The sequence below is a fragment of the Drosophila serrata genome, unplaced genomic scaffold (genome assembly GCF_035046125.1).
Source record: "Drosophila serrata isolate PLE 108 unplaced genomic scaffold, ASM3504612v1 contig_292, whole genome shotgun sequence".
Classification (NCBI taxonomy): Eukaryota; Metazoa; Arthropoda; class Insecta; order Diptera; family Drosophilidae; genus Drosophila; species Drosophila serrata.
This window is the reverse complement of record NW_028257190.1, coordinates 515,216-529,843: the sequence shown is the minus strand read 5'-3', so window position 1 is coordinate 529,843 and position 14,628 is coordinate 515,216. Positions and strand designations below refer to the sequence as shown.

Here is a 14,628-nt window from a genome sequence, read left to right as displayed (position 1 = left end):
GATTTATTATCGATTTCTTATCGCTTAGTTCGCTTGGATATTAATCAGTATCGATTAAGTTTTATTTTCTGCAAGCCCTAATTTTTGTCTTAATTAAGTTTAATAAAATTTTTCATACAAATAAAATGAATAACCTTTTCAAAATGATTCTTTCTGTTATCAATAAGTTTTTCTTTCAGCGTTCATCGGTTCGTTCGGTGTGTGTGTGAGGGTCGAAGGACGACCCACTCTCAGGGCTGCTGCAGAAATATGAATGCCTCACCGGTTCAAAATGAATTAATAATCAGTAATTCTTGAACAAAAAAAAAAATATATATATATATATACAAACTGATGCAAAAAGCGATGGCAGTAGAGTCTCTCTTGGCAAAGGTCGGTTGGTCGTCGCTGCTCGTCTGCCTTTGGGCCTCATCGCCCACCCATTTTTTCGCCGCTTTCCCCACCCCGCTTTTCCACCTGCAGTGACAAGTACAGCCGGACCCGGGGACCCTGTCCGGGAGCTTCGGTGGTTGACTGGTCTGTGACTGATTGGCGCAGCTGAGCACCTGACTGAGCCACCCAGGAGCCACCCTAAGTGGGCTGGGGACTGAAAAGGCCATGGATTTTAATTACAAGAAATTGTTTGCGTTTTTTTTTTTTTGTATTCTTCTTTTTTTTGCTTGCCTTACAAAAGATTTTGGGGGACTTGGAGGTTTCGTTGAAACAAAAGACCGCGTTATAATAATTTATATATATACATATATATTTGATATATATAAGCATTATTAAAAAGCCAAATAATCTCAAAAGTATAATTGATCAGAGGTGTATTTTGTGCTTTACAGAATATTAACCAGTACAAGAAACTATAAACAAGATAACAAATCGTTTTCCAAAAGAAACTGGAAATTTCTACAGTCAATTTTATTACTTGATTTGTTTTTCTTTAGTGGAAATAGTGTATATTTTATATGCAGAATGTGTGTACACACTGACAGCGGGGACTGTACTTATTAGTACTTTATCTTTATTTTGTAATATTAATATTAACTTAATATAACAAATAAAAAAAACTTATAGTGAGACCAATATCAAAATATTAAATTATATTCAATATTCCAATAATATTCCTTTGTCTAATTTTCCAATATCATTATCCTTAATCTATTATTCATTTATACTTTTGTTTCATATTTCGATATATTTATATTCAAACTCAAACCCCTTTGATTACCAAACCCTGTTGCTTCTTTCATAAAACAAATTGCATTTTATTACCTTGAAAAAAGGGAAATAAATAACAATAAGTGGGGAGAAGGGAATAAAGCAACTATTGTCACATGATTTGGCCCGACTTGGGCAATATTTTTTCACACAGCCACGCCCTGTCGGGATGCGGATCCGCACAATGAAAAGGGTTCGACGTATAAAAGGACCACAATGGTGAAAAATACAAAACAAAAAAATAAAATAAAAACGCAACGGCAACAAGAATGTAAAGAAACCGAAACCAAAAAAAAAAGGTGTCTCGAAATATATATAAAAATAGCTAAATTTATTGGACAGTCACACGCCACCCATTTAATTTATATTTATAGAAAATAAACAACATCAGAAATGTGAACAAAAAAGCAACAGAAATAAGAGGAAGTTGGAATTGAAAAAGAAAAATTGCTTTATGCAGTTGCCTTTTTTATTAACAAAATAAATATGCAGGAAACCTAAAGGTTTCCCTGCAATATAAATAACTTAAACTAAATTTAAAAAAAATGTATTATACATTTACTAAAAATAAAAGTAAACAGTAACCCTTTTCCCCTCAATAAATCCAATAAATATCAATACAAAAATCTCTTAAATCCTTACAAAATACTTCAATTTCTCAAGGAAAATATATTCTTCCCCTCAAGAAAAGCGTCCCATGTCCTGTAATAAATTAACCTTCATTCTTGCCAAAACTCCTTTTGGCAACAAATTAAATGTCAAACGACAAGGGCGCCCGTAACAAAATACCTAACATAAAAAACAATCTAGAAAAAAAAACGAAAGAAAATAAAGAAAAATTCCCACTTTCAGGGAGGTTTTTCTTTGTATTAAAAAACAATTTGCAGAGCAACACATGGGAAAAGTTGCGACACGCGTTCGCTTTACAAAAGGATACCAAAGGACACCAAGGAATTGGCCACAAAAGATGCTAATGATTTATTTAATCGATTTGACCATGAACATATGTCCTCCTTAGTCTCGAGCGTGTGAAAAATGACCAAAATTCCGGGACATCCTCTTCAATTTCGGTGTTTTTTTTTTTTGCCGCCCCCTTTTTTTGGATTTCTTTTTTGTATTATTTGTGCAGTCAAGTGTCCTGTCCTGTCCTGTCCGGCTGATCTTTTTAATAGTTTCGGTTACGCAATGTTGACAAGGGTTTTGTCGTCGTCGTTTGCACGAAAGGCAAAGGGCGAAAGGGTCAATATTGGCCAGGATCTGGTTACAGGAATGGGGGTTCCCTGGGTCCCTGGGTCCCCTGGTCAAGTGTAAGTCGTTTCGGCTTTGCCGTGTAAATTATGTTAAACGTTTGTCAATTTGTGTGATTTGTCTTGTCGAAGGTGCGAAAGGAAAGGGTTTTCCATGCGCTATTAACCCCAATAAGTGACAGGACATTTGTTGTGTTGGGGTTAACTGTCCACAGTCCGAGGTGTGGATTTGTGGGTTTGTTCGATGGTTTTTTTGAGAAGGGAAATAAGAAAATTACTCATACAAAAATTCCTTTCTTTCCCCTCACATTTTGGTAAAATTTTATTTGCATTTAACTCAAGGAAAATAGTTATAGTTCTAAAGAAATAAAGTATAATCATAAAAGGACTTCTCTCTCTCTCTCTCATTTTAGCTTGTCCATAGCAGGCAAAGCTTAGCAGAAACATCATGGTGTAAGAAAGAGAGGAATAGTAAAAGACTATACTTAGCAGTTCTTTTTAATCAGAACTTTGGAACCCCTTTCCTCTTGCTCTTTTAACAAAATTAATCTTAAGCCCAATATTTCCCTTTTTTTCCACTTCCTGTTAAATATATTTATTTATTTATTTAATTAAAGGAATGCGAGCAATAATTACGCACTTCCTGAGACATGACAATCACCTGCTGGAAAAACGAAGTATCCAGGACATCATTTCAATAAAAAAAAATTACACCAAGAAAATAAGAACAAAATACACCAAGCATTTTCAGTTGTAAAGAGAGAGAGAGAGAGGGACAGAGTGTGACAAGGAGGGAGTGAGAAAAAGAGTGCGACAGAGAGGGAGTGAGCGAAAGAGTGTGACAAAGAGGGAGTGAGAGAAAGAGTGTGACAGAGAGGGAGAGGGAGAGCTTTGAGAGAAGGCAATAGACAGGAGTGTGTTAAAAGAATTGCAGCGAAATTAAAATAAAATAAAATTTACGTTAAATTAAAAGGAAGCAGTCAAAGCAACAACGAGAGTAAGAGCTCAGTAGAATGCCAAGGCATTAAGGCCCAGAAAAGGTATCGAATAGCTGATGACCAGTAATTTTTGAGTAAAGATTTCTTTCAGAGAAAGGCAGAAAGGCTTCCAGCTTCATATAAACTGCCTTACTTTATTTCTTCTTCTAATCCTTTTTTGGTTAAGTCTACTATTTTCCTCAATTGACGACTTACAGGGTATCTGATAGCGGAATAAGAGCCTGCCACAAGGACCAAATAACGAATAACGAAACTGTGGAGGACGAGTCGTGACTTCATTTGCTTGACACTTGGCCGGGAAAGTGTGGAAAGGGGAAAAGCGTTGGTGGGCTGCTGCTGTGGCATTTTTTTTTCTTTCCTATTTTCTTTTATTTTTTTTCGAAAAGAGAGGGTGCGAAAAGAAAAGGCTGCAAACGATTCCTAATTGAAAACTATTAAATTCTTTTTTTTTTCTTTTGCTTTTGCCCCTTTGCCCGCTGCTACTTAATTTCTTCTTGGCACCCAATCTTTTTCTTTCCCACTCTCTCTCTCTCTCTCTCTCTCTCTCTTTCTCACTCTCTATATCTATCTCTTTCTCTTCCTTTGGTTCCAAATTGGAACTTGAATTTCATTTCGAATGACATTCGCTCCATCACGCGTCAACTGCAGCCAAACCCATGGCACGTAGCCGGGATGGTTTCAGGAATAAAAAAATAAAAAAAGCGGGGGGAAAACAGAAGAAAAAAAATAAAGAAAGAAAAGCGGACATTTTCATTTGAGCATATTTAATTAGATGCAATTATTTATGGTATTAAATAGATGAGGCAGTAAATGTGCTGTACACTGCGTTGCCCATGCTGAAGGAAAAAAATGAAGAAAATTGAAATAAAATGCTAAAGAATTGCGTCGTTGTCTGTCGCCAAAGTAGAAAAAAAACCGTGTCAATGATGGAACTAAAAATACCCTATAGAATATATCCAATAATAACAGCAATTTCTTCAGCTAAAAACAAAGTTTCATATAATTATGTATCATAACATAAGAGTTATTCTTTTTTTAAGGATGATAGAAAAAATATCGATATATTTCTACAGTAACAATATTTTAATATTTTTATATATGTCACTACAAATTGATATACTGTTTTATATATTTTAGGACTAATTAATCGGAAAAATTGATATATTAAAGAACATGATTCTTATATTTAAGAGAGAGTATGGTATAGCATATAAAGAACATCGATATGACTTTGATTAGAGTATTGCTATATCTTATTTGAGAATTCGATAAATAAATTAACATGTTTCTAATCATTTTCAAATAATTTTTCGATAAATCAAAATGTACGATATTTCCAAAATGCTATCGATATCGTCTTCTCGATACATTTACATACCCAACTCGGAGCATAATTATTTTATTTTATTTTTTTAACAACCCCATTCAAAGGGTATACAAATAACAGCCTCAAAGAGAAGTGTAAAAAAAGATATATATGTATAAAGAATAAAGCCAAGGCAAGGAAAAATATTCAATTCTTGGCTCACTCAAAAAGGCACAATTCTGCAGCGAATGTGAACTGGCCCTGGTCCCAACCCCCCTTGCGCATCATTTACCAGCCAACCATGACAATGGGCTCTCCTTGGACCAAACCCCAACCCCTGCTAGCCCCTGGAAAATCCAACGGACGAAGGAGTGCATTTAAATGGCAGGAAATTTGAAAAAAATTGAAATTTAAGTCTTTGATAGATTGAAACCGATTTATTAGCTGCCCCCTTTCTGTTTTCCTTTTCTTTTTTTTTCCTTAGCCACACCCATTGTTAGTCATTTTCCTTTTTGAGAAAAAAAAAAAAAGAAAGGAGCAGAAGCCGCTGCTCCTTATTTATTGTAAAAATGTATAAAAAACAGAGATGTAGGACTCTAACAGGCGACCTAGTAAATGTATTTATATAAATATCACTTAATCAATGATTAAAAAAGCTCAGTTTTTGCTAGAGTGGGATAGCAAACACTCTTGAGGTTGCTCTCCCTCTCTGTCTTTGACTGCAATGTACAGGCAAATGGTTAACGAGATTTGAGAGGCTTTAAAGAGAGGGATCTACCGCCTCTCCATAGTAGTTTTTGCTCTCTCGAAGTTGCCTGCTCTAAGGAAGGATTTCTCTCCCTCTCGCTCTCTGCCAGCAATGTACAAGCAATAGAGTATAAGTGCAGTCTGAGAGAGTTTTGCCTTGAAGTTCATCTCTCCGAATGCTCTATCTCTCTGAGATAAACAGAATAACAAGGTATTAAAACTAATAACTAAAGATAATAATAAAAACTCTAATAATAAAATGTAATAAGTAGTTTATAATAAGTAAAATAAAATATTAAACTAATAAACCAACTACATTTTCCCCACTTCAAACAATGTTTCAGTAAGTGAAGCTAACTAGTGGCTCTCTCTTCCTTTCGATTAGAAACCTATAAATAAGCCTGAAATATTTCCTACAAACTTCGAGAGACACTTAACTTCTGGAGGCCGACCCCCCTTAGACTTGTCAGGGGCGTGGATAGTGGGTGTTCTGCATTGATTGCACGAAGCAGGCCAAGACAGACAGACAGACAGAGTTAGCCAAAATAAGTTTCGGCCCAGAGACGGAGAACGAAGGCAACGAAAATGGCAAACAACAGGCTGGAGTTCGCGGGAAATTAACGGCTGGACAGGTGGTGAGGGATGGAAAAGGCAAGGGAAAAGCCTCGACGGAAAGTTATTGAGCAGAGCGACCTAAAACAACAACAAAATCCAAGACACCAAGCCACCAAGACGATGGGCGAATTTCTCTCCTGGTTCGATGAATTTATTACTTTTGATGTTCAAACACGAAAACTGCTGCAGGCCATAAAACAAGGACCCCTCACCGATTTTCCCCACACCATTCCGTATTTACCCGTCAGACTGTCGTGGAGTGGAGCAAATGCTATTAAAAGTTTACACGTCTCAATAGAGTGTTAAGAGATTAGTTGCCATCAAATATTTTGCAGAATTTCAGCGGCAAAAGTTTTTAGGACAGCCGAAAAATAAGCTAAAAGGCAACGGAATTAAAGCGGAGCCGAAGGAAAATGTAACAAATAATTGGCTGTTTCATGATTGTGAATAAATAAAGAGCAGAAAATTACTCCGAAATATATTAAATATATATATTATATATATGACAATTTTTGGATAAATCAAAGTTTAAAATATGTATAACTAAGCCAAAAATGTATTAATTTCAATTCGGAAAACTGTTCTATGTTAGTTTTTATTAGGGATTTAAATCTGCATACTTAATTTAAAATGTTAAAAAATTCAACTTTTTTGTGATTTTTTTTTTACAATTTCAATGATGAAAATTTTGTAAAAAATTAAAAAAAAAATCTTTTTTTCCAAAATATGGCTAGATCGATTTGCCTGTTGATGCTGATCAAGAATATATATGATTTATAGGGTCGGAAATGACTCTATCACTGATTAAAGTTATAATTTCCTGTGCAAGATTCTTAAAATCGATATTTCTATATAATTTTTTTCGATTACATAAATCAAAGTTTAAAATATGCATAACTAAGCCAAAAAAGCATTAATTTTGATTCGGAAAGCTCTCCCATGCTAGTTTTTCTTAGGAAAATAAATCTGCATACTCAAATTTAAATTTAAAAAATGTAAATTTTTATTAATTTTTGACATTTTTAAAGATAACGATAAAATTTTGAAAAATAATTTCAAATTTTATTTTTCTCCCGGAGATGGCTAGATCGACTCGGCTTTTCATGCTGATCAAGAATATATATGATTTATAGGGTCGGAAATGTCTCCTTCGCAGCGTTTTAAGCTTCTGACTATAATTATAGAAATATCTAAATATATTTAATAACATTTTTCTAATATCTATATTTTTGTATTTAAACGTAAGAAAATACATGGAATTATGTAAGCTCATTGCAAACCTTGTTTACAGATATTTACTTTATTAAATTAACCAGTAAATGGTGATAATTATATTTGACAACCTTGTCACGAAATTCCATTGTTGAAACATTACAACCAGCGAATATTTTAAAGTTACAAAAAAAAAATATACATTGTCAAGACGAGAAATAAAACAACGATTTGGCGTGAGAGATTGCATCAAAATCTAGTTCAATATATAACTATAAATAGATATATTTATATATAAAGGGAGATGAGATCGATCGGTGGACAGTAGTAGTAGCCACGGCAGCAAGATGGCACATAGCCGGCCTTATTTCGCATTTTTCCAACTTTTTGCCATAGTCTCGTTGCAAAATGTACTCTGTGAAAACGAGAAACCCTACAATGTGGAGCTGAACTCCTTTGAACGAGATCAATCCATCGATAATCAGGATAAATGGGTGGACTGGGGAAGTCTGCGAATGAAGAAGATCGGCAGGAATAAGTTTGCAGTTGCCGGTGACTTTGAATTCATGCTCAACATGGGCGACGAACAAAAGGTAAGCGAGTTTCTTTTATTTTAAAATATATAAATATTAATATACTCCCTAGATATCCCTGCGAGTCTTTGTCTACGATTCAAGTGCCAGTCAAAAGGGTCCTTTGGTGATGAATGTGAACAAACCCTTCTGTCAGTTCATCAACGAGGACAAGGACACATATCCGTATTTGCAAAAGGTTTCCAATATGCCCGAGCAGGGCAATTGTCCCTTCCCCAAGGGCAAATACAAGATTGACAATTACGAAATGGAGACCAACTTTTTGCCGGATAATGCACCCAAAGGCGACTATATCCTGGAGTTATCTCTGCAGGATCGCGAGATACCAGTGGCAGGACTCGTGGCCGTGGTTACACTGACCTAGGCCCCCTTTTTTTTTTACTTAGTTCATTGTATTTATTACTTTTTTTTTTGTAATTTAGTGGTTTTCGATTTTCCGGGTGGATCCATTTGACACAAGCAAGCGTTCACATATATCTATGTATTTATCCCAAGGTTGATTTAATATAACGAATTCGCTTTCAAAGACAACACACAATGATATATATGTGTATATATTTGTGGACTGGGTAAATTCGTAACCAGTAACCATTAACCAGTCATCAAGTGCAGTTTGCTTGAAATGACAAACACAAACCGAATCGCGCCGCAGAGTTTCAGCATCAACACCTCATCTAATTGAAATTTTCAGCGATATAACCAAAAGCATGAGCAGCAGGAGCGTCATCATCGAGAGTGGGTGGCATTTGTCAGGGGCAACCACGCCCGGTACTCGAGGCCATGCCTCAAGGCTCTTCACAAATTTAATGATATCAACTCGTTGTGGTGATTTTTTTTTTTTAAGGGTATATATGCTCGTTCAGTAATATATATTTCATTTATATTTGCAAGTTGTAATTGCATATTCTTCTGATTAAATAATATATATTTGCTTTCATTCATATTTAAAATTAAATTCAATATCAAAAAAAGATTCTTAGGAAATCCTACGGCTCGCAAAAGAACATATTTTAATATTGAAATAAGTGTATATTTAAAATGTTCTTGCTTTTTTAAGAATATCCTTTAAAATGCACCTCAGCAATGGGCACTTAAAAGCTCCCAAGGCTCCTTGTTATAGAAATTTATATTTATTATAAAAAACTATCAGCTTTACTAGCTTATTTCGAGTAGTTAAAAGTCTAGCTCACATTCATAAATATTCCTAATAAAATCTAGATCAGCAATGGGCACTTCTAGTCTCCTAAGGCTCCCAGAAGACAAAGCTTTTTTTCAAGGCTTCTACTGTCCTTTTTTTCCCCGTGTGTGTGTGTGTGTTTGCCTCTTCCGAAAAATGATTATCTCTGCTTTACAATCCATTGATTCCACTTAAGCACCGCTAGAATTGCACCACATGCTGGGCAAAGCATGGTAGGTCTCGCTTTTAATAGGGGTAGTATAAGTATAGCTCGACTTTACACACATGCGACACTTAATTAACAAATATGCATTACAAACACCCGCAACGAACAGCAATTGGTTGGTTGTGTCATCGCCGAATGTGCCACCCCCCCTGTTCCCCTCTTCGCTCTCAGCGGGCCAAGTGTGTGTCCCCTTGACACCCGCTATGGCTTAACCCTTTTATTTGCATCCCCCATTGGGGGTTGGCATGTGTTTAATTGAAAAATCATATGCAGCGCGCATAATTATGTTTATTGCAATAATCCGATGCAAATTTGCGAAAACTCAAACTGACACACAATCACCGAAATGCTTTAGACTAGGATGGACCAGTGGCGGCGAGCAAGAGGGGGTTGATTTTCAGTATTTTCCTATTTTAAATTCTAAATAACTTTGGGTTAAATTTTGTAATGAATATTAAGTTAATAAATCAATATCAGGGCTTGGGTTTTCTCTCTTAATGCTAAGTTTGCCTGCAATGTATAAGCAATAGTAAAGAAAAGAAGTTATAAAACAGGTTCTGCATGCAGTTTATAAATAAATAAAATCCCTGCTTTATATTTGTCTATAGAAATGCAATCACTTTTATCTCAACAAATTACCCACTATAAAATATATGTTTATTTACATCTAGATTTAATGTAATCCCCTTTTTGGCATGCACAAACTAAGCCAGTGGTTGATGCCACCCCCAAAATGCAACCGGTTGCATTTGTATCTGCATTCGTAACCATAACCATGACCATAACCATAACCATAGCCGTATCTGTATCTGTATCTGTATCTGCATCCGTAGCTCTGTTACTGTGACTCTCACTCTCTCTATCTCTCTCTTTCTATGCAGTTGTATCTGTATCTGTTGCCGTATTGGCGTTGTTGTTTTTAGCTACTGGCGCGCATTAAATTGCACTTTAAATTGCACATTTCAACGCCTACTGATTATGACAGATAATTATGTTATCGAGTGCCGCCACACGCCGAAACCCCCCACAAATGCGAGAGATGCTCACTTTGGACTCCTAGGGATATTTAAGGATGAGAACGAGTACGAAGAGAACGAGTACGAAGAGAACGAGTACGATGAGAACTAGTACGATGAGAACTATGACGAGAATGAGAAAGAGAGGGAGAACGAGAGGGAGAAAAATAACGAGATGGGAACTAGTAGCAGTACCTAGAATGAGAATTATAACGAGAATGAGAAAGAGAGGGAGAGCAAAGAACGAGAGGGAGAAAAATAACGAGATGGGAACTAGTACCAGAACCTAGAATGAGAATTATAACGAGAATGAGAAAGAGAGGGAGAGCAGATAATGAGTAAGGGAAAAATAATGAGAAGAGAACTAGTAGCAGAACCTAAAATGAGAACTATGACGAGTATGAGAGAGAGAGGGAGAGCAAAGAACAAGAAGGAGCAATATAAATGAGAAGGGAACTAGTACAAGAACCTAGGAAGAGAAGTAGTTGGTAATCGAGGAAAATACAGCTAATAATAATGAAAATTAGAAAGAGAACAAAAAGGGAAATAATAAAAATAACGAGAAATAGAACAAGAACGAGAGCGAAAATAGGAACGAGAAGGAGATGGTAAGCGAGAATGCAGGATACTCATAAGAAACATAACTTTTCACACAGTTTTCAATAGGAATAATAAAAAAACTAAAAGAAAATCGATTAAGAAACACTCTTTGAAGTCCTTAAAATATAATATTAATTTATATTCGCAATGGCAAGTAACAAAAATTGAAATTTCTTGCATTTGCTAGCTACAATTACTTCAGTTTCCGTTTTCTTTGCCAAAAGGACAAGAAACCCAGGCTCTCATCGCTTTGGGGATAGGACTCCCATTACCAGGACCAGAAACAGAACCAGGACCAAGAACAACCCATTCCCCGACACATTACCATACATTAACCACCCGAAGAAGCCACCTTTTGCCGTTTCATTTCCGCAGGTACACATATTTTTAATCATCATTAACAATAATTCGAGAAATACTTTTAATTTTCAGGACTCAAGACGATGCCTTGTGCCGCATGTGTGGCGTCATCGTTGTGGCTCAAAGGGGGCGTAGTCGACCCCACCTCCTTGCTCTGTGTTTGCCTCAATGACATTGCACTTACTGTCGTCGCTTTCCCCATGCCACCCACAAACCCACCCATCCCCCTCCTTTTTTTTCACTCGCCTTCAAGATTTATGAAAAAATGCCCAACCCCCCTTGGGGAATTGTTTTCGACGCCTTTGCTCGGGCTTTTCTTGTTTGTTTTTTTTTTTTTTTTTTGTCGCTTCCGCCACTCTTGGGTTTGTGTGTGTTTTTTCTATTTTTTTCTGGTATTTCCTTGTGTGCAATATTAATTATTATGGGCGCCCCGCCCTCCACCCACACAAATAAATCATAAATTAAAAGCTGGGAAAGTGGCCACCACTCGCGCTAAGACAATTTTTATCATTAAACGCATTTGATAATTAAAAATTGTCATTTTTTAGCAGCCCCTTTCTCCCGGAAAAGTGGAAAATATTAAATTACCAAATGCTGGGTTGGGTTTTTATACCCTTGCAGGGTATTATAATTTCAGTCAGAAGTTTGCAACGCAGTGAAGGAGGCACCTCCGACTATATAAAGTATGTATATTCTTGATCAGGATCAACAGCCGAGTCGATCTAGCCATGTCCGTCTGTCCGTCTGTCCGTCTGTCCGTCTGTCCATCTGTCCGTCTGTCCGTCTGTCCGTCTGTCCGTCTGTCCGTTTCTACGCAAACTAGTCTCTCAGTTTTGAAGCTATCTAAATTAAACTTTGTAGTTAGCCTTCTATATACTCTCACTCGTATATATGTCGGAACGGGCCGGATCGGACGACTATATCCTATAGCTTCCATAGGAATGATCGGAAAATTTTTACAAAAAAAATTTTAACTTTTTCAGTTTTCAATAGAATTGGCTCAAATTTGAGATATAGCGATTTTACTATACTCTACAATTGTGTATAAAATTTTATGAAAATCGGACTACTATATCATATAGCTCCGATAGGAACGATCGAGAAATTAATACAATTAAATTTATAACTTTTCCAGTTTTCAGCTGATTTTCATCAAATTTGAGATATAGCCATTTCATATAAGTCTTAAATTTTGTGGCAAATTTCATGAAAATCGGACGACTATATCATATAGGTTCCATACAAACGATCGTTTGATGTAGAGGAAAAAAATCTGTGACTGTAAAATTGCAAATATAATATGTATAGGTGAATGAAATGAAAGCAGGTATTACTTCATTGTTTTTAAACACAAATATATATAATTAATATTGTATGGATTCCTATTCACAGAAGTTCTATCTGCAAGGGTATATAAACTTCGGCGTGCCGAAGTTAGCTTTCTTTCTTGTTATTATATATATTTCGTTTTTTTTTTTTTTTATTATTAGGGTGAAGCGCATTTATCATTTTGCCAACTGTTTGTTTGATAAGGGAAAAAAGAAGCGACACAGACATAAATAAAAATTAATTGGGAAGGAGAGAATATAAAAATTTAACCGAAAGTGAAGTCACATAAATATTACTTAAAATAGATTCGGAAAAGCCGAAAAGTGCCAAGCGAATCTGTCTCCGTTTTTCCCCACCTATCCCTTTCCCTTTCCCTTCCAGCTTCTGGCTTTTCCTATGGTTTCATTTCATTAACTTTTACAAGTTCTCTTCGATTGCTACGGGAAATTTTTCGAGCCAAGCAGAGAACCGTTAAAAGTAATGCCAAAAGTAGAAACCATTATAATTGTTGTTAAATGAACCAAGAAAAAAAAGAAAAAAAAGACAGACAGCCAAGGAGCGGAAAAAGCTGGCCACAAATGGTTTTCCAATTGATGGGAAGAAAGGAAGACTGGCATTTCAATTGGCAAGGTTTCGCCCGGAAAAACTCTGGTGAAAATGGCAACGGAAATAAATATTTGCCACACAGATGGCAGGGGATAAATATGTATTTTCTTTGCACTTTCTTTAAATTAGTCTTTAATAATTGTTAATTAAACTTAAGATTGTACTAAATTAAGGGAAGAAAATATATAAATAAATCCTATTTGTTTCTAACTCTTTAATATTAATAAAATTAAAGATCGAAAATATATAAATAGATCTTGTAATTAATTCTTTAATAATTTAATTTAATTTCGAAGTAAATAATACATAAATAAAAAATATATTCAACCTTAAATAAATATTAATATAAAGAAACTTCTCAACATAAAACATTTATATAATAAATAAATATAATATTTAAATTCTTTTCCTAATAAAATTAGAACAATAACAACCTATAAATATAAATTATTTTAAGCTTTAACTCTAAACCTTAAAGAAGTATAATTCCTAGTTTTTTCTGACTTACTGAAAAATTTTCCTTATAATTTTTCACCATTTTCCCCTGGCATTTTACGCACCATTACCACTTTTCGAAGCAATAAAATGTTATTAAAATGATACCGAATGTAAATCAACGTCTCGATGACATAAAAATAAAATTTTAATGCCGCTTTCTTGGCGAAAATGCAATCTTCTTCCGTTTCGGGCTTTTTCCCGTATTTTTTTTCTTTATTGAAAACTTTTCCACGTCTGTAGTTTTTGGCCTCATCATTTTCACCTTGGTTACTCTCCTTTTTGCCTTGCCGACAAACGAAAATTTATTTGAATTTATCAGCAGTCGAGTCGCTGTCTGTGTGCCTCGCGGAAAATGCCGCTTTTCCGGTATTTCTCCCATTTGCTCATTTTCCGCGGGGGCGCATGGCAAATAATTGTAAATATTTGATACACAATAAGGCAATAAAAATAAAATTGAAAATTGTTCGCTTTTGTGCTACGTTGCCTTTTATTATTATCATCGTCATCGTCATTATCATCATCCTCTGTCTGGGTTTTTCCTGGGACTGTGTCGTAAAGGAAATTGATACATAAGTCATTTTTATTGGCATATTCTTTTGTGTAATTACATTGCAGGTAATTTGAATTTCCGTTTCGTTTTCCCGTCTGTCTCCCTTTGCCAGCAAATATAATTTATTCCATGATGAAAAGCCCATTAAAAATTATATGTTATTTACGTAAATCGCATCGATTTTCAACATGAATGCAGATGAAAGAAAATGCGACTCAAGGATACCCATTATTTAATTTTTATTAAAAGGGAAAAAAAAGAGAAGCTAGATTTTCCTATACCTATAATATTATACTATTATTACTTCTCAGATTCCATTAAAAATAGATTAAGAAAACACTACAG

At 35.2% G+C, this 14,628-nt stretch overlaps 1 protein-coding gene across 1 annotated transcript; it reads left to right on the top strand.

Moving 5' to 3' along the window:
• The first annotated feature begins 7,651 nt into the window (after window positions 1-7,651).
• On the top strand, window positions 7,652-8,464 carry CheA7a (Chemosensory protein A 7a). Its single transcript, XM_020945051.2, has 2 exons — window positions 7,652-7,921; window positions 7,974-8,464. The coding sequence occupies exons 1-2, from the start codon at window positions 7,676-7,678 to the stop codon at window positions 8,283-8,285; spliced, it is 558 nt and encodes a 185-aa protein (XP_020800710.2). The 5' UTR covers window positions 7,652-7,675; the 3' UTR covers window positions 8,286-8,464.
• The last annotated feature ends 6,164 nt before the right edge of the window (window positions 8,465-14,628 follow it).

What these genes read in the sequence shown, in the direction of transcription:
- CheA7a (XM_020945051.2), top strand. Translation starts at nt 7,676, where the DNA reads ATGGCACATAGCCGGCCTTATTTCGCATTTTTCCAACTTTTTGCCATA. An exon ending in ACATGGGCGACGAACAAAAG is followed by an intron (nt 7,922 to 7,973) that starts GTAAGCGAGTTT and finishes TATACTCCCTAG; the next exon opens with ATATCCCTGCGAGTCTTTGT.